At 36.9% G+C, this 27,691-nt stretch overlaps 1 protein-coding gene across 8 annotated transcripts in view; it reads right to left on the bottom strand.

The window, feature by feature from the left end:
• The window catches only part of CUNH8orf34 (chromosome unknown C8orf34 homolog), a 538,401-nt gene that overhangs the window by 319,282 nt on the left and 191,428 nt on the right, over positions 1 to 27,691 (bottom strand). For 7 of the 8 annotated variants that reach the window (XM_021165867.3, XM_021165882.3, XM_021165875.3 and 4 more), the window contains one exon: positions 25,830 to 25,996. In XM_021165867.3, the coding sequence (XP_021021526.1) occupies positions 25,830 to 25,996 (167 nt within the window). Of the gene's footprint in view, positions 1 to 18,898; positions 25,997 to 27,691 lie in introns of those variants that run through there. The other variant, XM_085835664.1, reaches the window with a different exon arrangement.

The following is a 27,691-nucleotide window of genomic DNA, read 5'->3' as shown; positions in this document are numbered from 1 at the left end:
AGGACCACAGGCCTCTTCCGGCTGGACCAGCACCGGGGTACCGTCAGCTACCCACGACCCCCGCCGCAGGATTTAGAAACTGCTGGTGAGTGGAACACAGCTTCTGCTCCAATCTTTAAACAGTGACAATGATAACAACTAACCCCAGAGATTACCAGATGGCGAAAGGTAAACGTAATAATCTTACTAACAGAAACCAAGACCACTCACCATCATCAGAACCCAGCACCCCCACTTCGCCCAGTCCAGGGCACCCCAACACACCGGAAAAGCTAGACACGGATTTAAAAGCATATCTCCTGATGATGATAGAGGACTTCAAGAAGGACTTTAATAACACACTTAAAGAAATGCAGGGGAACACTGCTAAACAGGCAGAAGACAATAAAGAGGAAGCACAAAAATCCCTTAAAGAATTGCAGGAGAACACTGCTAAAGAGTTACAAATCCTTAAAGAAAAACACGATAACATAATCAAACAGGTAGAAGTCCTTACAGAAAAACAGGAAAACACATCCAAACAGATGATGGAAATGAACAAAACCATACTAGACCTAAAAAGGGAAGTAGACACAATAAAGAAAACCCAAAAGGAGGCAACACTGGAGATAGAAACCCTAGGAAAGAAATCTGGAACCATAGATACGAGCATCAGCAACAGAATACAAGAGATGGAAGAGAGAATCTCAGGTGCAGAAGATTCCATAGAGAACATCGGCACAACAATCAAGGAAAATGTAAAATGCAAAAAGATCCTAACTCAAAACATCCAAGAAATACAGGACACAATGAGAAGACCAAACCTATGGATAATAGGAGTGGATGAGAATGAAGATTTTCAACTCAAAGGACCAGCAAACATCTTCAACAAAATTATAGAAGAAAACTTCCCAAATCTAAAGAAAGAGATGCCCATGAACATAGAAGAAGCCTACAGAACTCCAAATAGACTGGACCAGAAAAGAAATACCTCCCGACACATAATAATCAGAGCAACAAATGCTCTAAATAAAGATAGAATACTAAAAGCAGTAAGAGAAAAAGGCCAAGTAACATATAAAGGCAAGCCTATCAGAATTACACCAGATTTTTCACCAGAGACTATGAAAGCCAGAAGATCCTGGACAGATGTTATACAGACACTAAAAGAACACAAATTCCAGCCCAGGCTACTATACCCAGCCAAACTCTCAATTAACATAGATGGAGAAACCAAAGTATTCCACGACAAAACCAAATTCACACATTATCTCTCCACGAATCCAGCCCTTCAAAGGATAATAACAGAAAAAAACCAATACAAGGACAGGAACCACGCCCTAGAAACAACAAGAAGGTAATCCCTCAACAAACCTAAAAGAAGACAGCCACAAGAACAAAATGCCAACTTTAACAACAAAAATAACAGGAAACAACAATTACTTTTCCTTAATATCTCTTAATATCAATGGACTCAACTCCCCGATAAAAAGACATAGACTAACAAACTGGCTACACAAACAAGACCCAACATTTTGCTGCTTACAGGAAACTCATCTCAGAGAAAAGGATAGACACTACCTCAGAATGAAAGGCTGGAAAACAATTTTCCAAGCAAATGGCATGAAGAAACAAGCTGGAGTAGCCATTCTAATATCTGATAAGATTGACTTCCAACCCAAAGTCATTAAAAAAGACAGGGAGGGACACTTCATACTCATCAAAGGTAAAATCCTCCAAGAGGAACTATCAATCCTAAATATCTATGCTCCAAATACAAAGGCAGCCACATTCATTAAAGAAACTTTAGTAAATCTTAAAGCACACATTGCACCTCATACAATAATAGTGGGAGACTTCAACACACCACTTTCACCAATGGACAGATCATGGAAACAGAAACTAAACAGGGACACAGTGAAACTAAGAGAAATTATGAATCAAATGGATCTGGCAGATATCTACAGAACATTCTATCCTAAAACAAAAGGATATACCTTCTTCTCAGCACCTCATGGCACCTTCTCCAAAATTGACCACATAATTGGTCACAAAGCAGGCCTCAACAGATATAAAAATATTGAAATTGTCCCATGCATCCTATCAGATCACCATGGACTAAGGCTGATCTTCAATAACAAAATAAATAATAGAAAGCCAACCTTCACGTGGAAACTGAACAACACTCTTCTCAATGATACCTTGGTCAAGGAAGGAATAAAGAAAGAAATTAAGGACTTTTTAGAGTTCAATGAAAATGAAGCCACAACATACCCAAACTTATGGGACGCAATGAAAGCATTTCTAAGAGGAAAACTCATAGCTCTGAGTGCCTCCAAAAGGAAACTAGAGAGAGCACATATTAGCAGCTTGACAACACACCTAAAAGCACTAGAACAAAAGGAAGTAAATTCACCCAAGAGGAGTAGACGGCAGGAAATAATCAAACTCAGGGGTGAAATCAACCAAGTGGAAACAAGAAAAACTATTCAAAGAATCAACCAATCAAGGAGCTGGTTCTTTGAGAAAATCAACAAGATAGATAAACCCTTAGCCAGACTCACTAGAGGGCACAGGGAAAGCATCCTAATTAACAAAATCAGAAATGAAAAAGGAGACATAACAACAGATCCTGAAGACATCCAAAACACCATCAGATCCTTCTACCAAAGGCTATACTCAACAAAACTGGAGAACCTGGATGAAATGGAGAAGTTCCTAGACAGATACCAGGTACCAAAGTTGAATCAAGATCAGGTTAATGATCTAAACAGCCCTATATCCCCCAAAGTAATAGAAGCAGTCATTAATAGTCTCCCAACTAAAAAAAGCCCAGGACCAGATGGGTTTAGTGCAGAGTTCTATCAGACCTTCAAAGAAGATCTAATCCCAGTTCTTCACAAACTATTCCACAAAATAGAAACAGAAGGTACTCTACCCAACTCATTCTATGAAGCCACAATTACTCTGATACCTAAACCACAAAAAGACCCAACAAAGATAGAAAACTTCAGACCAATATCCCTTATGAATATTGATGCAAAAATCCTCAATAAAGTTCTTGCTAACCGAATCCAAGAACACATCAAAACAATCATCCATCCTGACCAAGTAGGTTTCATCCCAGGGATGCAGGGATGGTTCAATATACGGAAATCCATCAACGTAATCCAGTATATAAACAAACTCAAAGACAAAAACCACATGGTCATCTCCTTAGATGCGGAAAAAGCATTTGACAAGATCCAACACCCATTCATGATAAAAGTCTTGGAAAGATCAGAAATTCAAGGCCCATACCTAATCATGATAAAAGCAATCTACAGCAAACCAGTAGCCAACATCAAAGTAAATGGTGAGAAGCTTGAAGCAATCCCTCTAAAATCAGGGACTAGACAAAGCTGTCCACTTTCTCCATACCTATTCAACATTGTACTTGAAGTCCTAGCCAGAGCAATTCGACAACAAAAGGAGATCAAAGGGATACAAATTGGAAAAGATGAAGTCAAAATATCACTTTTTGCAGATGATATGATAGTATATATAAGTGACCCTAAAAATTCCACCAGAGAACTCCTAAGCCTGATAAACAGCTTCGGTGAAGTAGCTGGATATAAAATTAACTCAAACAAATCAATGGCCTTTCTCTACACAAAGAATAAACAGGCTGAGAAAGAAATTAGGGAAACAACACCCTTCTCAATAGTCACAAATAATATAAAATATCTTGGCGTGACTCTAACTAAGGAAGTGAAAGATCTGTATAATAAAAACTTCAAGTCTCTGAAGAAAGAAATTATAGAAGATCTCAGAAGATGGAAAGATCTCCCATGCTCATGGATTGGCAGGATCAACATTGTAAAAATGGCTATCTTGCCAAAAGCAATCTACAGATTCAATGCAATCCCCATCAAAATTCCAAATCAATTCTTCAACGAATTAGAAAGTGCAATCTGCAAATTCATCTGGAATAACAAAAAACCTAGGATAGCAAAAACTCTTCTCAAGGATAAAAGAACCTCTGGTGGAATCACCATGCCGGACCTAAAGCTCTACTACAGAGCAATTGTGATAAAAACTGCATGGTACTGGTATAGTGACAGACAAATAGACCAATGGAATAGAATTGAAGACCCAGAAATGAACCCACACACCTATGGTCACTTGATCTTCGACAAGGGAGCTAAAAACATCCAGTGGAAGAAAGACAGCATTTTCAACAAATGGTGCTGGCACAACTGGTTGTTAACATGTAGAAGAATGCGAATCGATCCATTCCTATCTCCTTGTACTAAGGTCAAGTCTAAGTGGATCAAGGAACTTCACATAAAACCAGAGACACTGAAACTTATAGAGGAGAAAGTGGGGAAAAGCCTTGAAGATATGGGCACAGGGGAAAAATTCCTGAATAGAACAGTAATGGCTTGTGCTGTAAGATCGAGAATTGACAAGTGGGACCTCATGAAACTACAAAGCTTCTGCAAGGCTAAAGACACCATCAATAAGACAAAAAAACCACCAACAGATTGGGAAAGGATCTTCACCTATCCTAAATCAGATAAGGGACTAATATCCAATATATATAAAGAACTCAAGAAGGTGGACTCCAGAAAGTCAAATAACCCCATTAAAAAATGGGGCTCAGAACTGAACAAAGAATTCTCACCTGAGGAATACTGAATGGCAGAGAAGCACCTGAAAAAATGTTCAACATCCTTAATCATCAGGGAAATGCAAATCAAAACAACCCTGAGATTCCACCTCACACCAGTCAGAATGGCTAAGATCAAAAATTCAGGTGACAGCAGATGCTGGCGAGGATGTGGAGAAAGAGGAACACTCCTCCATTGTTGGTGGGATTGCAAGCTTGTACAACCACTCTGGAAATCAGTCTGGCGGTTCCTCAGAAAATTGGACATAGTACTACCGGAGGATCCAGCAATACCTCTCCTGGGCATATATCCAGAAGATGTCCCAACCGGTAAAAAGGACACATGCTCCACTATGTTCATAGCAGCCCTATTTATAATAGCCAGAAGCTGGAAAGAACCCAGATGTCCCTCAACAGAGGAATGGATACAGAAATTATGGTACATTTACACAATGGAGTACTACTCAGCTATTAAAAAGAATGAATTTATGAAATTCCTAGCCAAATGGATGGACCTGGAGGGCATCATCTTGAGTGAAGTAACACAATCACAAAAGAACTCACACAATATGTATTCATTGATAAGTGGATATTAGCCCAAAACTTAGGATACCCAAGATATAAGATACAATTTGATAAACGCATGAAACTCAAGAAGAATGAAGACCAAAGTGTGGACACTGTGCACCTTCTTAGAATTGGGAACAAAACACCCAGGGAAGGAGTTACAGAGACAAAGTTCGTAGCTGTGATGAAAGGATGGACCATTTAGAGACTGCCGTATCCAGGGATCTATCCCATAATCAGCTTCTAAACGCTGACACCATTGCATACACTAGCAAGATTTTGCTGAAAGGACCCAAATATAGCTGTCTCTTGTGAGACGATGCTGGGGCCTAGCAAACACAGGAGTGGATGTTCACAGTCAGCTATTGGATGTATCACAGGGCTCCCAATGGAGAAGCTAGAGAAAGTACCCAAGGAGCTAAAGGGATCTGCAACCCTATTGTTGGAACAACATGATGTACTAACCAGAACCCTGGAGCTTTGTCTCTAGCTGCATATGTATCGAAAGATGGCCTAGTCGGCCATCAATGGAAAGAGAGGCCCATTGGACTTGCAAACTTTATATGCCTTAATATAGGGGAATGCCAGGGCCAAAAGAATGGGAATGGGTGGGTAGGGAAGTGGGGGGCGCTATGGGGGACTTTTGGGATAGTATTGGAAATGTAATTGAGGAAAATATGTAATAAAAATATTAAAAAAAAAAGATATTAGAGTATAATAGAGGCAAATATATGAGTTTATCTTTAGATATCCCTGTCCTGTCTAAGGATGGATTAGTGAACAGCACTCTTGAGGTTCAAAGACAAGAAGCACAGGTCACTGGAAGAGGAAGCTCAAGCGCAGAACTGTAAAACACTGATGTCTTTTTGTATCTTATCACTGCCTTCTAAAGGCTTATTTGCCACTGTTACTTTCATCTGGTATATCATGTCTGACTATGGAAACAATTATGAAATAAGCAAAACACAATAGAACAAAAACAAAACCATAAATTTAGATAGTATAAAGATCACAATCAGATTCTAATATGCCAAAGAATTTTTAAGTCTGTGATTATTACATAAAGACTTTAGCAACTATAGGTGGTTAATATAGTCACAGCAGAAATCTAAGAATGATGGAGACTAGCTGGCTGTAGTGAACACTGTAAAAGAAATGAACAGTTCTGATGGTCTTTTTGGTAGACTGAGCATGGGAGGAAGGCTAGGGAAAGGATCTTTAAACTGTGGGATTTGTCAATGAAAACTTATGAAATAGAAGAGCATGGGAGAAAAGGGTAGAATGCCAGAAAACTGCAGAACAACTGCAAACAAAACAAAACAAAATGAAACAAAACCCCAAAACCATGAGCATAATGCATAATGAAAATGCCAGGGGGAGAGCTTGTCTCCCAGGAATGCTCTGACCTCAAGACTCAGGTGAGATCTCCATTTTCTCTACAGTGACTAAGGTGGGACCAGCCAGGAAGGAGCTCACAGGCCACAGAAGTGGTAGAGCAGCTGGGAAAGGATCCTTCCTGCCTCCATATGCACCCAGGAGGTGGGGCTGTTCCACAGCCCTCTGTGCACTGGTCTTGCCAGGAGAGAGCTGGTTTCCCAGGAGTGCTGACACAGATTTTCAGACCCACAGGAGGACCAAGCTCCAGTGGGAAACTGCAAGAACATCTAACACCGAGATTACCATATGGCAAAAGGTGAATTCAAGAATCTTACCAACAGAAGCCAAGACTACTTGGCATAATCAGAACATAGAACTCCCACCACAGCAATTCCTGGATACCCCAACACACCCGAAAAGCAAGATTCAGATTTAAAAATCATATCTCATGATGGTGATAGAGGATTTTAAGAAGAACATATATAACTCCCTTAAAGAAATACAGAACACAGGTAAACAGGTAGAAGCCCTTGAAGAGGAAACACAAAAATTCCGTACAGAATTACAGGAATACATAACCAAACAGGTGAAAGAATTGAACAAAACTATCAAGGATGTAAAAATGGAAGTAGAAACAATAAAGAAATCACAAATGCAGACAACTCTGAAGATAAAAAAAAAATCTAGGAAAGAAGTCAGAAGTCATAGATGCAAGCATCACCACACAACAGTCAAAGAAAATGCAAAAGGCAAAAATCTCCTATCTCAAAACATCCAGGAAATCCAGGACACAATGAGAAGACCAAACCTGGGGATAATAGGTATAAAAGAGAGTGAAGATTTCCAATTTAAATGGCCAGTAAATATCTTCAACAAAATTATAGAAGAAAACTTCCCTAACCTAAAGAGATGACCATAATCATACAAGAAGCCTACAGAATTCCAAAGAGTTTGGATCAGAAAAGAAATTCTTCCTGTCACTTAATAATCGAAACACCAAAATCGCAAAACAAAGAAAGAATATTAAAAGTAGTAAGGGAAAAAGGTCAAGTAACATATAAAGGCAGACCTATCAGAATTTTACCAGACTTCTCGTTAAAAACTATGAAAGCCAGAAGATCCTGGGCACATGCCATACAGACCCTAAAAGAACACAAATGCCAGTCCAGGCTACTATACCCAACAAAACTCTCAGTTACCATAGATGGAGAAACCAAGGTATTCCATGATAAAAACCAAATTTACATGATCTTTCCACAAATACAGCCCTTCAAAGGATACTAAATGGAAAACAACACAAGGAGGGAAAGGACACCCTAGAAAAAGCAAGAAAGTAATCTTTCAACAAACCTAAAAGAAGATAGCCACATGAACAGAATTCCAACTCTAACAACAAAATAACAGGAAGCAACAATGACTTTTCCTTAGTATCTCATAATATCAATGGACACAATTCCACAACAAAAAGACATAGACTGACAGACTGGTTTCATAAACAGGACCCAAAATGTTGCTGCATACAGGAAACACAACTCAGTGACAAAGACAGACACTATCTCAAACTAAAAGGCTGGAAAACAATTTTACAAGCAAATGGCCATAAGAAACAAGTTGGAATAGCCATTCTAATATCAAATAAAATGGACATTCAAACTAAAGTTATCAAAAGAGATAAGGAGGGATACTTTGTACTCATCAAAGATAAAACCTACCACAATGTACTTTCAATTCTGAACATCTATGCTCTGAACGCAAGGGCATTCACATTCGTAAGAGAAACTTTACTAAAGCTCAAAGTATACAATTGCACCACACACAATAATAATGGGAGACTTCCACACCCAACTCTCATCAATGTACAAATCCTGGAAACAGAAACTAAACAGAGACACAGTGAAGCTAACAGAAGTTATGAAACAAATGGATTTAACAGATATCTATAGAACATTTTATCCTAAAACAAAAGAATGTACCTTCTCAGCAGCTAATGGTACCTTCTCCAAAATTAACCAAAACAGTCACAAAACAGGCCTCAACAGATACAAGAAGAGTGAAACAATCGCATTCGTCTTATCAGATCGCCACAGACTAAGGCTGATCTTCAATAACAACCTAAAGAATAGAAAGCCTACATACACATGGAAGCTGAACAACACTCTACTCAATGATAACTTGGTTAAGGATGAAATAAAGAAAGAAATTAAGTTTTTTTTTAGAGTAATGAAAGTGAAACTACAACATACCCAATCCTATGGGTCACAATGAAAGCAGTCCTAAGAGAAAAACTCATAGCTCTTAGTGCCTCAAAACAACAACAACAACAACAACAACAACAAAAAACAAAACAAAAAAACAACCAAAAACAAAACAAAACAAAACAAAATTGGAGATATCATACAACAGCTTGACAGCTCACCTGAAAGCTCTAGAACAACAACAAAAAAAGCAAATTCACTCAAGAGGAATAGATGGCAGGAAATAATAAAACTCAGGGCTGAAATTGACCAATATAAAGGAATACACAAAGAATCAACCAAACTAGGATCTGGTTCTTTGAGAGAATCAACAACAACAAAGATAAACCCTTAGCCAGACTAACTAGAGGGCATAGGGACAGTATGCTAATTAACAAAATCAGAATACAAAGGGAGAAATAACAACAGAAACTGAGGAAATCCAAAAAATCATTAGAATACCAATAGTTTATGCTCTAAGATCAAGAACTGACAAATGGGACCTCTTAATGTTGCAAAGTTTCTGTAAAGCAAAGGACACTGTCAATAGGACAAAGCAGGAACCAGAAGATTAGGAAAAGATCTTTACCAATCCTACATTCAATAGAGGGCTAATTTCCAATATATATAAAGAATTCAAGAAATTAGACTTCAAAGAACCAAATAACCCTATTAAAAATGAGGTACAGAGATAAACAAAGAATTCTCAAGTGAGGAATACTGAATGTCTGAAAAGCAGCTAAAGAAATGTTCAACATCCTTAATCATCAGGGAAATGCAAATCAAAACAACACTGAGATTCTACCTCATACCAGACAGAATGGCTAAGACCAAAAACTCAGATGACAGCTGGTGAGGTTGTGGGGAAAAAGGAACACTGCTCCATTGCTGGATTGCAAGCTGGTACAACCATTCTGGAAAACAGTTTGGCGGTTCCTCAGAAAATGTGACTTAGTACTACATGAGGACCCAGCAATACTACTCCTGGGCTTATACTCAAAAGATGCTCCAACATGTAATAAGGACACATGCTCCACTATGTTCATAGCAGCCTTATTTATAATAGCCAGAAGCTAGAAAGAACCAAGATGTCCCTAAACAAAGGAATGGATACAGAAAATGTGGTACATTTAAGTAATGGAGTATTATGCAGCTATTAAAAACAATGAATTAATGAAATTCTTAGGCAAATGGATGGATCTGGAGGATATCATTCTGAGTGAGGTAACCCAATCACAAAAGAAAACACATGATATGCACTCACTGATAAGAGGATATTAACCCAGAAGTTTGGAATACCCAAAGTACAACTCACAAACCACATGAAACTCAACAGGAAGGAAGACCAAACTGTGGATACTTCTATCCTTTTAAGAAAGGGGAACAAAATACCCATGGAAGAAGTTACAGACACAAAGTTTGGAGCAAAGACTGAAGGAATGACCCTCCTGAGTCTGCCTCACCTGGGGATCCAGCCCATATACAACCACCAAACCCAGATACTATTGTGGATGCCAACAAGTGTTCGCAGACAGGAGCCAAATAAACCTGTCTCCTGAGAGGCTCTGCCAGTGCCTGACAAATACAGAAGAGGATTCTCACAGCTATCAATTGGAATGAGCACAGGGTCCTCAATGAAGGTGCTAGAGAAAGTACCCAAGGAGCTAAAGGGGTTTGCAGCCCCATAGGATGAACAATAATATGAACCAACCAGTACTCTCAGATCTTCCAGGGACTAAACCACCAACCAAAGAGTATACATGATGGGATTCATGACTCCAGCTGTATATGTATCAGGGGATGGCCTATTCGGTCATCAATGGGAGGAGAGGCCCTTGGTCCTGTTAAGGTTCTATGCCCTAGTGTAGGGGAATACCAGGGCCAGGAAGCAGGAGTGGGTGGGTTGGTGAGCAGGTAAATGGGGAGGGAGTATAGGGTTTTCAGAGGGGAAAGAGGAAAGGAGATAACATTTGAAATGTAAATAAAGAAAATAGCTAGTTAAAATACATGCCAGGGGAAGGAAGAAGATGAGAGAGAAGGAGGAGAAATGGGGGAGGAAGAGAAAAGAAGGAAGGCAAAAGGAAGGAGGAAAGGAAGGAAGGAAGGAAGGATTGAACAGAAATAATATTTAAGGTATTAATGAATGAAAATCCTCTTCAAGTTAATATAAGAGCAAGGGATTCAGGATACTCTGAGAGGACAGTATGAATATCAGTAACTTTACAACTGGTATATTATATATAAAGTATAGAAACTCAAACAAAAAGAATGAACCTTAAAAGAAGCTAGAAGAAACACTTAAATTTGCACCCCACTCCTTAGAAATTGTAGGCACATGAAGAACACTGAGTAAAATATTTAAATCTTGAATAGGGAGAAAAACAGCCCCTATGAACCAAAACTTCCATAATATATAAAATTAATTTAAAATAAAACTTTTAATAGAGTAAATATAATAGGAAATAAAAAGAAAACATGAAAATAGAAGGCAATATATTAAAATAACTAAAATTTTAAAAGTCTCAGATAAAATGGAGGAAATTTGTTATTGTGGATATATCTTTTGATAAATGTCAAATTTCTGTCTTCAAGGAGACAGAAAGTGATTTAGTTCAGAAACTTCATTTATTAACATATTAATAAAGGAAAAGTTCTAAAATATGAAATAGAGGAAAAATAAAACTATATATTTTTGTTAATATTGCAGACAAATCTGTTCTAAATAAGTAGCAATATGCTTATGTATATGTTTATATCTATATATACCTGTATATATGTATATATATATGAATGATAAAAGAGGTATCATAAAATACCAAGTCTTCCAAGAACGTAGTATAGAATAAATTAAAGGAGGCTTGCCTGTAACAGAATATTGTACTCTGCAGTGAAGCCTATGGAAGAAAAACATTGAAGCTTTGAAAAGAAATGGAAAAAAAAAGAATCATACAAATGTTCAATTGAGAGCAACAGTTGGGGCAGGAGAGATGGCTCATCATTTAACAGCACTTGCTGTTCTTACAGAGGACCTGGGTTCAATTCCCAGCATGCACATGGTGGCTCATAGCCATCTGTAACTCTAGTTCTCGTGGATTTGATATCCTGTTCTGGAATCTGTGTGTGCAGGGCATGAACACAGTACACATACATACATGATGCAAGCACATGCCAATACCTAGCACAGATAACTCTTTAACAAAAACTGAAAGCAAAAGACAATCAGAGTGAATGCAAATAGGACTGTTGTAAATTCAGCATTTGGGCAGCAGAGACAGGAGGACTGAGAGTTGGAGGGTAGCTTGAGATCAATTGAAAATTTCAAGTCAGCTAGGACTCTATAGTGAGACCCTGTCTCAAAAGACCTCCTCCCATGAAAATTCCCACCAACAGTAAACTAACTCATAAAACTGAAATAAAAACAAACAAACAAAAAAAAATCCAAGAGCTGAGAAAGAGTAGAAGACAATAGGAATAAAAAATTCATATAAAACAAACCAGAAATGGTGGCTACTAAAACATAATTCAATCACACTTTAAATCTCAGTGACCTAAATTGTCCGTAATTAGTGACCGAGGTTGTCAAGACTAGCATAATCATATCATATTTTTGCTCTAAGAATTCTTTGCTGAGTAAAAAGATACATAATGATTAAAATTCATGAATACAGGTAAAAGCACAGTGACAGGAATAGCAAGGGAGACAACACAGTTGTATTCCAGGCTAAGCAAACACCATAATGGCACCATAGTAGAAGTTATCAGGGATAGAGAAGAAGATTTAATAATAATAAAAGGGTTGGCACTTCAAAAAGATAAAATAGTCCTTAGTATTTATGTACCCCCCAAACCAGCATTAAAATGTGCAAGGTGCAGAGGCACTGGCATCGTCTCTGCTACTGTGCTGAAGAAGCTCCTGGTGATGGCAGTGTAGATGACTCCTGCACTTCAGCCAGGGGCTACACTGCCATCCTGGGCAACTTTGCCAAGGCCACCTTTGATGACATCTCCATGACCTACAGCTGCCTGACCCCTGATCTCTGGAAAGAGACTGTTCACCAAGTCTCCTTATCAGAAATTCACTGGTCATCTTGTGAAAACCCATACCAGATCTGTTCAGAGGACCCAGGCTCCAACTTTGACTACCACATAAGCTTTTTATACAAGAAAAATATAGCGAATTAATCCTGTTAAGTAAATAAATAATTGCCTCCATATCATTATTTGGAAACTGAGGTGGACATAGAAAAGCCTGAACAGTTAACACCTAGTTATCAAAGACAGGATGATATTGTCCAAAGTAGAGCAAGGAAGAAAACCAGACAGCTTCCAAAAAAGCTTGTATTTAAGAATCAAAGATGTTATTACTAACTGTTGTTTCAAGAGCAGATAGACTTTGGAGCATGTCTTCATTTCAGTTTGCTCAGTCCAAAGGGTTAATCATCTGTCTTCAAAGGTGATTGTGCCTTCCTCCATTTTCTTGTCTTCTATCACTTTTATTTATAAGTGTTCAAACTTGAAAATAGGAAATGTTTGGTGTCTTCAACAACTTAAAAATGACTAGAACATTACAAAAACAACTCATGAAAACTTAGATCTCACCACTGAAGAAGTAGAAGCTAGAGCGTCAGGAGTCTCAGGCTCTTGGCTACACAGCAGCTCCTAAGCCAATGGACTGTGTTAGCCTGTCTCAATTGTACTGAGCTCCAAGCATGGTTTATGCTTATCACAGCTTTATGAGTGAGGTTTTTTTGTGTGTGTCATTTATAGAACATTGGAAATGTTTCCTAATTTAGTCAATAATATGTACTGAGGGTAAACTGGCACCAGTTCAGTACTTTGTAAATGTTAACAATTAAATATAAATCATGTAATAAAAGACTGTCAATAAAAATAAATGTGTGAGGCGAATTGTATCAAGTTTCAATGTAGAAAGCAATCCACTCATTCAGAATCTTCAAAAATCATCACATTTCATCTCAGGAGCACCAATATCTGGTTGAATTTTGGCTCAATCATGGTTTATTTCATGTAAGAATTCGGTGATTTTTAGAATTACAAAGTGCAATGAAATATACCGACAATGTATACACAATTTTGTGAGTTGGACACATATATGCATCAAGTTATAAAACCTTCTATCACCCAGGAGACTTCCTTGTATCAATATCAATTTGCTCTATCACCATCTACTATTCTAATCTATTGACCATTAAATTTACCTGTTCATAAATGAATTACTATTAAATTAATTTAGAATATAATTATTGGTGTCTGGTTTCCTAGGCTCAACAGCATTTGTGAATGCCTTGGGTCACTCACAGTCCTGGAGTTTTAAGTGCCCAAGGTCACAGTTCTAAAAAGAGTCATCGTCCAGTTAGTACACACTTAGCTGTGTACTCAAACATCCTGTCCTTCATGTGTATATGGTGATCGTGAGGGAAATTTCTCTCATAACAAATGCCAATCCTACCTAATTAGCAAGCACCACATAGAGTTTATTTAATGGTGATTATTTCCTAAGAGTCATATCTCAGGATACAATCCTGTTGAGCTAGGCTATCAATAACATATACGTTTCTGGGGAACAGACTCAGTTTTTGGCAGTGAAGATCATTCATACTTTTTGCATGCGTTGAGACTTCATTTCACTTTTAACTGCTACCTAGTATTCTGCTCTATGGATATACCACAACTCTTGCTTGGCACTTGAATGGTTCCTACTAGATTATTTTAAGTAGCCCAGTTTTTGACACAGTGTAGTTGTGGAAACAAGTTTTATTGCCTTGGAAACATGCAAGGAATTTTAGGTCACAGGGTAAGTACATATTTAAATATACAAGATACTGTCCAGATGTGTTTCCTAACCTCTTCTCAGCAATGCTGGAGGGAGCTGGTTGCTGCACACTTCCACGTTTGCTATTTGGTCTTTAATTTCAACTGCTGTAGCTTGGAGGAAGTGGCATTTCATGCCTTAAATCATAGTTCCCTAGTGGCTAATGATGTTGTGCCATTCCTTGTGTGTATTATAAATTTGTCTACTTTCATTTTGCTTATTTGTCTTGAGCTTCTTGTTCCATTGAAAAATTCATTTTTGTTAATTGTGCATACTCTCTGGTGCAAGCTCTGTCTGCCATGTCGTTTATACTTTTCCTGCTACTGAGTGGCAAGTTTTCTACATCTTTATTTTTTTTCTTTTTTTTTAGGAGGAAATAGATCACAATTTTAATGAGCCCCAGTTTGTCAACTTTTCATTTTCTTCCTAGTAAATTTTGTGATTTCCAGGAAAATTTTACATAAAAAGTTATAAATTCTAGAGTTGTAAGAGTCTGCTTTTATGATGGAGTGAGTGATTTGTTACAGGCATGAAGCAGATCTGTCCTCATATTTACCATTTTACCTTCCCAGAAGAAATACTTAAAAATGTTTTCCTCTCTCAAACCACCTTAATGAACTAAGTGAGGAGGAATCCTTCTAGCTCATCCCACTGGCCATCTTTTATATCAAAGTCACAAGTCATAATTGTTAGAGTATATTGTGATGCTATAATTACACCCACATTATTCTTTACTTCTTTTTTTTCATTATTTTGACCATTGCAGATCATTATGTCCATATAGTTTCTATTTACTTGATTTTCCTCCTCTGTTTTGTTGTCTTCATAAATTTGGATTTTTCTCTTTTGCTTCCTTCTTTCTTTTTTATCATATATATTAATAAATATCTATATTTATCTATGTAGATACAGGGAGATAGATATATTTCTATATATTTACACATTTATATATATACATATATATATATATAATTTTGTAGAAAAAAGATTAAAACACTTTGGTATTTCTATCACATAAAAGGAAATGAAGCTATCTATCATCTGTCTATCTATCTATCTATCTATCTATCTATCTATCTATCTATCTAATTTAATCTATCTATAGAGAAACACATGTCCTCCCCCCCCCCCACACACACACAGCAGGCCAGTCAAACCTGCAATCCTTCCTCAGCCTTCTGAGTATAGAGTTATAGGATCAGATTCTTACATGATAGCGATGCCAAGCTTTTAAACCATTTTTTCTAGAATACACTGCTTTGTTTTATTTGTTTTCACTCTGGTTTTCAAGGGATTATTTTCATTGTTTCCTTGCCATTGTATTGTTTCTCTGTTACTATACATCTTGGACTGCTTTTTGTCTCCCTTTGATATTTTTCTTTTGTGTTATGAAGAAATACTCAATTTCTAATACTTGCCTGGACAAAAAAAAATTACATTCAACTCAAGAGAGAAAAGAGAAAGGAGGAGGAGGGGACTAGAGGGGAACTAAGAGTATTAAGAGTATGGAGGTGGCATGAAAATGATAGTCATCATTTAAGTACAAATTGTCTCACTTTTCTTTCTTTATTTTATAACCTCAATTTACTTAAATCTTTGGCTACTAAATGAATCAATGCCATTAAAGTAAATAATTTATCAATATCTAGTCCCTCAACAGAGGAATGGATACAGAAAATGTGGTACATTTACACAATGAAGTACTATTCAGCTATTAAAAACAATGAATTTATGAAATTCTTGGACAAATGGATGTATCTGGAGGATATCATCCTGAGTGAGGTAACCCAATCACAAAAGAAGTCACTTGATATGCACTCACTGATAAGTGTATGTTAGCCCAGAAACCTAGAATACCCAAGATACAATTTCCAAAACACAAGAAAATCAAGAAGGAAGAACAATGCATGGATACTTCATTTCTCCCTAGAATAGGCAATAAAATATCCATGGAAGGAGTTGCAGAGACAAAGTTTGGAGTCCAGAGACTGCCCTACCTGGAGATCCATCCCATAATCAGCCACCAAACTCAGACACTATTGCATATGCCAGCAAGATTTTTCCAGTGCCTGGCAAAGTGGATGCTCACAGTTATCTATAGGATGGAACACAGGGCCCCCAATGGAGGAGCTAGAGAAAGTACCCAAGGAGCTGAAGGGGTCTGCAACCCTATAGGTGGAACAACAATATGAATTAATTAGTACCCCCAGAGCTCATGTCTCTAGCTGCATATGTATCAGAAGATGGCCTAGTCAGCTATCATTGAGAAGAGAGGCCCCTTGGTCTAGCAAACTTTATATGCCTCAGTACAGGGGAATGCCAGGGCCAAGAAGTGGGAGTGAGTGAGTAGGGGAGTGGGGGAGGGGGGATAGGGGACTTTTGGGATAGCATTTGAAATGTAATTGAAGAAAATATCTAATAAAAAATTTAAAAATAAATAAATAAATTATCAATATCTATATTATACCATCATTAGGATTTCTGGTGAGAATATTTGTTTTAAGTAAGTTTATGCAGTATTTCTCTATGAACATGTTGTTAAGGAATATTGCTTTTTGGACATTGACTTTTGCTTTTAGATGTGTGTTCTTAGAGCACTCTCTTTTTCTCTCTCACTCCCTCTCTAACTCAGTTAAAAGCTTTTTGTTGGAGAGTAACTCTTCTCCCATTTTTAATTTCTCTTATAAACAGAAGTGAAGTAGCTCAGGACTTGTCTTGTTCTCTTATGCTAGACTAATAGAGATATAGTCTCTATTTTAAACTACAGAATATGCCTTAACTCAGCTACCAAGATGCAAGGCCTAGATGGTATCATGATATTATTAATGCTACTTGAGAAATTTCAGATCATAAGTGTCAAAGGCCTGTAAAGGGAAGATAAAGTTTTCTCTCTCTCTCCCTCCCTCCCACCTTCCCTCCATCTTTACACACACACACACACACACACACACATACACACACACCTTTTCATAGGTGTTAGTGTTGGGTAATCTGAAAGTGGTACAGAAGAGCAAGCCTTGGAAACAATAGTGTTTTCTTAGACAAGGTCCCATTCCCATCACAAGATGAGATCCACAGGCCTTACTCCCTGTAGTTCCATAACCCAGATGTTGACTTTCCATGCTACAGAACTGCCAGAGACTGTGACTACCAACCATGGAGGCAGGCAACCAGGCACCAAAACCCAATACATCTACAATAAAACCACACTGAAAGTTGTAGCTTTTGATACTGTTAAAAACAGCAAGAATATTCATATTGCTGTGAAGACTCGTTCAATTGAATCATCAGAAAATTCGAACACATTTATGCTCCTGTGTCTGCTAGTGCTAATGTTTAAATTGCCATGGTTTGGGCTAAAGTACCAGGGGAAATTAGCTTCATATGTTATAAAATGTCAGAAAGTTGTCAGTATTCATTTTTAATAGGAAATTAAATGACCAAGATGAAGAGGTTGTAGAAATGTTTTCTAAATATATGGGGCAAATCTAAGTTTTCCTGTGTCTCACTTTATTTTTTATGTGAACTCAATTTCACACATTAAAAGGAAAGAAGAAAAGAATCCACTTAAGAATTGCATTAATTTTCTAGCTTACCTGGTGGTTGAGAACTTTAGCATGAATTATTTTACTTAATCTTACAAAAAAGTGAACATTTTTATTAATCTTATTTTTCTAGCAACAAATCTGCCGAGTGTCCCTGTTCCCAGCTTTACAATCTGCAACAGCGATGGAGTCCGCATCAAGGCTCTCTCATTCCTGACTTCACACACTTTGCCATTCTTGAAAAGTCAAGTTCCTAAGCTTACTGTGATTTTTGCTTTATTGTACTAATACCACCTATGTTAATATTTTGAAACACATATTTACTGAAAGTCAATAATTAAAATGACTCATAAATGACCCATAAAATGAACTCTTCTGGTGATGCTTAGAAAAGCAAGCTTTAAAGAAATTGAAAATTTAAATAAAATCTCAGGAGAATTGTTTTTAACATGGACAAATCTATCCAACATGACAGAGGCATTCAGCAGGAAGGACAAAAGTTAAAAAATATAATAGAAAAGATTAATCTTCACTGATTTCCATTGTAACAACCTTAAGTTCTCCACTGTACTTCTTGGCAATCTTTCACTTAAAATCTTTACATCAATAAATGGATGTACTTATTGTTGTTAAGGATTCCCAAAAACATACATATAACATAATGTTAATTTTTTAAAGAAAGTTTTATTTTACAAAAACAACAGTTTGGGGAAATAGTTGTCAAGTTTTGTGAACATTCTTCTTAGCATTCTGTTTCACTTAAGTGTTTCTTTGAAAATAATTAAACATGTGACTAAGTATATCTGATATAGAAATATCTAAACACATTTTTAGCTATAAAACGAGATGTAAAGGAATCAGAGGAATTGCAACATGTCTTTAATGTGCTATTGATTTTGACATTAAGCTGCAAACAATTGCTAAACTAATTACAATTCATTTGTATCAACCAAGAAAAATATAACAAAGTTGTGATTCAGTGCGAATTTCAAATTAGTCTTATATAAAGCAAAAGTTCATATTCAAATTACATAAAAATAAGTACAAGGCTGAACAAATCATCCTGCAATATCACATCAATAACAAGTTTAGTAATTGATCTTTGCAGAAACACGTAAACGTGAATTAAAGTTCTAGATTTTCTGAATTTGACCCAACACCCCTTTCTCTTCTTTCCCAAGCTGTGTCTGCTAGTGTGAACCTCTGCATATATACAAAATAACTTTTTTCTTCTCCTATAAATTGTACAGTCTAGCAATCTCTTCCCCATTCTTTTTGTTTTGTTTTTTTGTTTTTTGTTTTTTTGTTTTTTTCGTTTTTTGTTTTTTGTTTTTCGAGACAGGGTTTCTCTGTGCAGCCCTGGCTTTCCTAGAACTCACTTTGTAGACCAGGCTGGCCTCGAACTCAGAAATCTGCCTGCCTCTGCCTCCCAAGTGCTGGGATTAAAGGCGTGCGCCACCTCCCCAATTTTAACAAGTCACAGAAGTCATTGCCCCTGCTTAAATCTCCATGAGTCACATGAAAGATGAGGTGCTGTGAGCTGGCAGGCAGCAGGCTGTTTGCATGCTTGGCTGTGGCTACACTTGGGGTTTCAGAGCTTGGCTTTCCAAGGTATTTTTTTTTTAAGATTTATTTATTATTTATATGTAAGTACACTGTAGCTGTCTTCAGACACAACAGTAGAGGGCGTCAGATCTCATTATGGATGGTTGTAAACCACCATGTAGTTGCTGGGATTTGAACTCAGGGTCTTCGAAAGAACAGTCAGTGCTCTTAACCTCTGAGCCATCTCTCCAGCCCCAAGTATTTTTTTATGCTCCGAGAAACACTGGTTCTTACTGTTGAAAGGCATTTCTCCATAGTTAAAGAAAGCACATATTTTCTTATGCCTCCGATTGCATAACACAGCCATGGGTGAGAGAACAGAACTGCTTGGGAGAAGAGTTTTATACATAAATTTGTGTCCTTTTCCCCAAGTATTCCTGTCAGCCTTGATGGAAGAAGAATGTGTCATTTTCTGAGAATATCTTATTACCTCACACCATGCCTGTGCAGTAGAGAGGGCACATGGTGCATCTGGCAATTTACAACTAATTGCTTGAAGCTCAGAGATTAGCAAAAGATTAAAAAGCAATTCCCTTAACAGCAAAAATGTGGGGGAAGAAACTAGGAAGAGGTAGCATGGGAGATTTGAATCTTAGAATTGGAGCACAGGTCTTTGGCCAGGTCACCTACAGCGCATCACAGTGGCCCACAGTTCCCACAATGCTCAGGGAAAAGTCACAGTGCGTGTATGAAAACCACACTAAATGCTGCCATTGGTAGGTGTCAATCACTTCATACTTTTGTGTAACTAACCAATATAGCTTAAGTAAACGACACAGAAATACCTGGAAACAGTTGTCTCCTGAGTAAAGAAATTTTCACCTGAACTACAATCAGCACTACAAAGGATTTGTCTACGTGTTCAGAAATTATTCGCAAACTATTAACTTTATTCTCCTGGATCAATGGGCTTTAGAGTTGGAATTGTTTATTTACATGTGGAAAGCAAAGCATTTATCACATGCTGTACAGGTGATATCAAGTGGTATGTACGGTTTTGGTGACATCTTCTTGTATTATACTTATTTTAAAAACATGAATACTCCACCCAGAGTATCCATTACTACTAGCAAAAATTCTGGTATCTTTGGAAAGAAACTAAAAATAACAAATAAAGCAAACAAACCATGCATAGAATTCCAAACACAAAACAAATTAGTGAGTGTGGATGACTCCGAAACTTCCACTTCTTCATCTCTGGCTGTAAACCATGATCAGTGAGCCTTCTCAGTTGCTGCTTATATCCTTTCTATCAGTGTTCATATGAGTTCAACAAGTCCTTATTCAAGTCCTTGAACTACAGGGTGACTGTGTCTATGTGGATTTCATAAAGGCAATGACAACATGGAAGCCAACTGAAGTTATAGCTCAGAGCATGGGTGCTAACACAAGATGGGACCTTCTACTGAGCTTCTGACCCAGAGGAGATATTGTGACAAGTGACAGATACCTCACACAATGTCAGGATGTCTTAGGTCTGCGGCTGCATTGATTGATTTGGTGCATCTCCGTAAGGTTAGGTTAACTTTTGGTAGTAGCTGAAGAATAATTAATGGAATTTGTTAGAATATCTTATATTGTGAAAAAAAAATGACTTGGATTGAGGTAACTCTTTTCAATGCCTTAAAAATTAATCTTCTGAGCCGGGCATAATGCCTTTAATCCGAGCACTCAGGAGGCAGAGGCAGGCAGATTTCTGAGTTCCAGGCCAGCCTGATCTACAGAGTGTGTTCCGAGACAGCCAAGGCTACACAGAGAAACCCTGTCTCGAAAAACCAAAAAAAAAAAAAAAAAAAAAAAAAAAATCTGAGTGTTTTAACTACTATATGTTAAAGTAATCCCCATTTGGATATTTTATCTATAATGGGCACTAATTTAGATTAACTTACTTTTATACTACACTGAATGAATTAATGTTTTAAGCAATCTTACACATAATATTGAAATACTCAGTGGTTGAATGTCTGAAAGTCCTCAAAATTTTTATAAAGAATCATTTTTTATGAAGAATCTTCAGTTTATTTTGCTATTCTGATATTCTAAATGATCAATGCTATAAGGGAAAAAAAAAACCCATAGAGGCTTATGTTGCAGGTTCCTTCTGGTTTAGACTGGTTCACAGGAATTAAGTCAATAAAGTATAAACAACATATAGGGTCTCCTTCCTTGAGCCACAATGACAGCCTTCCTCTCTCTCTCAGATCCAATGGTCCACTTTTACTTTGTAAATATGAGAAGGTTTTTTTTTTTTCTTAAATGCTTCCAACTTAACCAAACACAGGACAGTAAATATTTATCTTAAACAAAGTTCATCAAAATGTGGAAGAATTAACCAAAAGAGCATCTCACCTTAATGAGTCCCTCCAGTAAATCTTCTCTGTTCTTTGTCAATAATGAGTCGATATTGGAGACCTAGAAACTGTACTTACCCATTTATCTTAAAATGGGCAAATTATGTTTATAACAATGTTGTTTGTTTGAGGTAATGTAAAGTTAGCTTTAAATTTAAATTATATAATTCTGAGCTAAGGCCAAAAAGTATAGTGGCTTTCACATCTCTGGAATATGATATTTAGATAGTCTCCTTGTCCTCAAACCTAAGAAGGCCTAAAACATTTTATAAATAATAGTTTCAATGAAAGTGTATAGTAGGGCTGGTGAGATGGCTCAGTGGGTAAGAGCACCCGACTGCTCTTCCGAAGGTCCAGAGTTCAAATCCCAGCAACCACATGGTGGCTCACAACCATCCGCAATGAGATCTGGCGCCCTCTTCTGGAGTGTCTGAAGACAGCTACAGTGTACTTACATATAATAAATAAATAAATCTTAAAAAAAAAGAAAGTGTATAGTAAATTAGTTGTGCATTTTATTCTAGCTTCTTAAAATGGGGATAAATCAGTTTAAACTGTGTAGAAAGCAATCACCTACATATTACTGTTAAATTTTTTAAAATGTTTTACTACTCACTCTATTCATTTACTACTGTTACATTTCTAACATGATGAGGAAAACTGGGAACATAAGGAAAATGGGAAGATGGTCACACAGTCAAGCATCTTTAACAGTTCCTTAAATTCCCTGTAAGGATAAAGAAAGAAACCCTAGAAGGTCTGGGAAACTCATCTTGTCTCATACCATTTTTGAAAAACTCTTGATTTTAGTAGATGATTTAGAAAATGTGATAATTTTCTGGAAAGACTCTCTGTAAATCTGATTGTTATGTGGCAGTGTAGCCACCAAAATAGTTGAGGCTGTCTTACATTTATGGTTGAGAAGTGTATCATTTGAGGTGAGTGGGAAGATGTTTTTATTATATGTTTTGTATATCTAGAGCCAATTTCAGAGGTACTTATTATTGGTGTGTTTTTAAATCTCCATGTACAGATAGTTCATTATTTGCTAGATAATATTAATTTCATAAATGGTTATTCTGCACTATGAATTTATAAATAGAATTTAAAATAATCATAGACATTAATATGAAATGGATCCTAAAATATATTTCCACATGCCTAGTATGTTTATGAAATAAATCCACAGACATACATTTAAATAACTGTGAATATATAATCAACATGTATTAACAATACTGCATTTCAATAAAGACAGAAGGACTAAGTTTATTTATATGTATTATCTACACTAAAAGATTTTCTGCTTAAGTCAACCAATTATATTGATGGGCAATTCATTTTTATATAAATATTAAATAAAGTCATATATTTTACATATCAATTCACATTACAGATTACTTTCCATGCATGACACATTTTCAGCTTATTTTATTATGGCATAAATAATAAAAAATTAAACCCTTAAGAACACATTACAGCAAGCTCATTCTGCAACACATCATAGATTCCCAAAGAATATTTTAAACAACAATGTCTGTTACATCACAACACTGATTCTATGTACTAAATTTTGATTTTGCATAAACTGTCAAGTCGTTAGCATTTGTGTTTTTTTCAGCTAAATGCAATCTCATGTTTCTCTGAAATCATTTTCAAAACCAGGGAAAATGCATGTGGAGTTATTTAATGCTACTGCTGTGTGCTTGAGCATTGCATGCCATTACAAGAGATGCTCATCACTAAGAGAACAGCATCTCTTTCAGTCACCTGGGCAAAGATCTGTGAGACTACACAAAGAATGCCCAAAGCTTCTACAGTTCTTTACTGTTAAGCCTGGTTAGAATACAGGCTGAATATCTAAAAGGAGAAGAAGGATTAATGAGAGTCAATTGCTAATGGCTTATCACGAGGTAGATGCCAAGATCCAACCCTCTGGTGTTCAGCTTAGAAAGCTAGAAACTTTTGAACAGAGCAGGTGAGGTTTCAGGACAATCAGCATAAAGTAGACATATGAATCTCCTAAGAGTCTCTTGATCATGTCTTTCACTATCCCTGACCAGCAGAGAAGCAATTGACAGACACAGTTACAAAAGACCCCATATGTACGTGAACAAGTCCCCAGAAGTCTGGGCACACTCCACCTCCCAGGTTTATACCCCCTTGTCCTGCAAGACTAAGCAGAGGAACCAGCTTCTTGAAACAAGTATGTGGTGGTGACCTCTGCCCCCTCTTCTGCACGAGGAGTCACCATTATATTTGACTGTAATAGCATAGGTAAAGAAAATGGCGGAAGTGATGAGTTTACATTTTTAACATGACTGGAAAATGCCTGTAACAGAAATGATTTTATTTTATGACCTTAGGTCAAAGTCCTTGGTAGTGAATGAAGAATGGATAAAGGTGCCAGGGTTTCCAGAATCCCTGTCACTTTACGATTAGAAGTTAGAGGAATAAGACTCAATTGCTTAAAAGAAAACAAGTGCCAATAAATAGTATCTAACCAAAAGTGCCATAATTCAGTCTCCTTAATTCTAGACTCTAGGTAGCTATTAGACCACTAGAAAAGATCTTGAGCCCTGCCATCATCTACTGAATAACACCTTTGCAGGTATATGCATGGAGACTTATCATTTATATAGAACATAATTTACTGCTATCAACACTCAATTCCAAGAAATCTGTTTTAGAATTTTAAATAAAGTACTTTTGCAATGCATTGATATTTTATATGTAAATATATTATTTATTCTTTTTCAGCTCAAATATAATAGAATGTTGCTATAAAAGCATATACCAATTATTTTAATTCTCTATAGAATAGCTAGTACTACTCAATTAAAAGAAAAACATTTTACATGTGGAGTGCTTGCAAAGAAAAGTTTTACAAAAATGATTTTCCAGCCAGGCATGGTGGTCCACACCTTTAATCCCAACACTTAGGAGGTAGAGGCAGGTGGATCTCTGAGCTCAAGGTCAGCCTGGTCAACAGAGTGAGTTCCAGGACATCTAGGATTACACAGAGAAAGTCTGTTCTGAAAAAAATATTTCCCAAAATGAGTATCAATTAACAATTTATAGGAAGATAATTTATATGAGAATATTTCTACTGAAACAGGAGCACATACTTGTATCACTAAAAATTAAAAGATGAAAAACTATTAAAAGAAAAACTGTATCTACAATGTTAATGAAGTTGAGTGAAGGTAATGAGTCTCTAGACTGAAATCTCTGTAAGACTCCATATCATTCATGAAAGGCATTCAACATTAATCTACTGCCAACATCTTTCAACTCTATGATATTCTTCTAAAGCAACCTTATAGTCACAAAACTTTCTTAGGAAGAGGATGTATTTTATAGACAATAGGTGTAGTCAAGAAAATAAAACAGACAAGTTGCATCCTATCACAATTGCACACAGAATAAAGCTCACTGATGCCAGAGGATAGAGAGCTGCATATGCAAAGCACATAGTACAGTCTAGGGAATGTTTCACATGCTTTCATAGGTTCAGCTTAATTCTTACATGCAACTTCATAAAGTTCTAATGGAAAGAAAGTGTATATTAAAGAGATCCCTTTGCCCTAGACAAGACTATTTTAAAGGTTTAAAATCCCCCAATTATTGCACATTTTACAATGCCAGAAAAGACGAAAAAGAGAAGTTATTAATTTGTAAAATTACCCAGCAACTCCATTGCATCGTCTTCATTATCAATGTCTTCTTCTATTACAGATGGTGTGGGGCTATGGATGGACTCGAAGGAGTCCTGGGAAAGCATTGCAGCCAGGAGTTTCTTGTGCTGCTGCTGCTGCTGTTTTAATCCTTTCGTCTTGGGCTCCATCTTTAAGCTGAAGAAATGTTGATAAGTTAGTTAGCTGTGGCCAATAAAAGAAAATCTACTAAGCCAACACTACTTTGTTCCATTATGGTGTCATACAAACTCACTGCATATGGCTTGTTTTTCACAAGGATAATACCCCTTGATACTCAACTCTTGCCCAATGTTGAGGTGCAAACTTGTACCCTCTGAAGTGTTTCTTCCAATTGCTGCCACATGACCCACACTTTTAGTACCTTTTCAGATCCAGTAAGAACTAGAAGGTTTAAATTATTCATTGATTTCTACAGGAGTATGTCAAGCAAATCCAAGTGTTGAGGTATTTGTGGCATTTTAATTCATTAAAATAAAAAGTAATAATAACCCACTGAATATACTCCTATTTTGTGTTTCCTCCTTTCTCCTTTCACATGTTCCAAGATTCTCTCTTATCACTTCTTTTTGTTTGAAGAATTTCACTCACTCTTACCTTAGGGAAACTTCTGCTGGAAACAGTTTCACTAAGTATACAACTTAAGGGTTTTGGCTGATAGCCATTTACATTGGGGGGGGGGGAGGGATTGCTTCCCTTTGATCCCATAGTTTTAGATGAAAATTTCATAGCCCTTCTAATGGTTGTTCCCACACAAGCAATTTAATATTTACCTCTGCCTGCTTTTCAGATTTATTTTTAGGACACAGAAGAGATGGCTCAACAGTTACGAATACTTGTTGCTCTTGCAAAGGAGCAGATTTCACTTCGCAGCACCTGCATGGCAGCTTACAATCATCTGAAACTCCAGATGCCTGGGATTTGACACCTTCACAGGTGGACTATGGATTGTGACCAGCCTGCAGTGGAAGTGTAGCTCCCCTCCAAGAGCAGCAAATGCTCTTAATCTCTTGGCAAGATCTTCAGACCCTGTATCATATTTCTTTTGGTCTATGTCCTCTCAATTGTTGAGAACAGGACAATTCAAAAGACCTGCTACCAACAGCCTGTAATTTTGTCTCCTGTTGTCTCTGCCCTACTATTATGTTTATGCTATTTTTATTTCTGTGAATTCTTTTGTCAGTGCTATAATTTTCATGTTGTTCCTATAATTTGTGTTTACTTCCTATTATTTTGTATGCTTACATATTGCCAAGAAATTTGTAATTACTTATGAAAGCATTTTTATGATGACTGTGTTAATCCCTGACTAAATAATTCTACTGCCTGTGTCATCTCAGTCAGACGCCGTTGACTTTCAGCACTCAGGATGTGTATATTCTGGTTCTGGGTGTGAATGGTATTTTATAAAATTGTGTCCTGTACCATTTGGCTATTACTTTAGAACTCTGTGTACCCCTTATAAATTATTGTACTTTGTTTTTTATTTGTTTTTTTTTAAGTATTTTATTTATTTATTTATTTATTTTGTGGAGGAAAGGGTTTATTTCATCTTAGAGCCTACCGCTGAGGGAAGCCAGGGCTGTAACTCAACCTGGAGTCAGGCACTGAAATAAAGGTGATGGTAGAACACTGCTTACAGGCTTGTTCCCCATGTCTTGCTCAGCTTGTTTTCTTTCTTTCTTTTTTTTTTTTTTTTACATACATACATTTTTTTTTATTAGGTATTTTCCTCACATTTCCAATGCTATCCAAAAAGTCCCCAATACACTCCTCCCCCCAGTCCCCCACCCACCCACCCCCACCCCCTGGCCCTGGCATTCCCCTGTACTG

Source organism: Mus caroli, unplaced genomic scaffold (genome assembly GCF_978045245.1).
Source record: "Mus caroli unplaced genomic scaffold, Mus_caroli_1 scaffold_1, whole genome shotgun sequence".
Taxonomy (NCBI): domain Eukaryota; kingdom Metazoa; phylum Chordata; class Mammalia; order Rodentia; family Muridae; genus Mus; species Mus caroli.
This window is presented reverse-complemented; position numbering and strand designations above follow the sequence as displayed.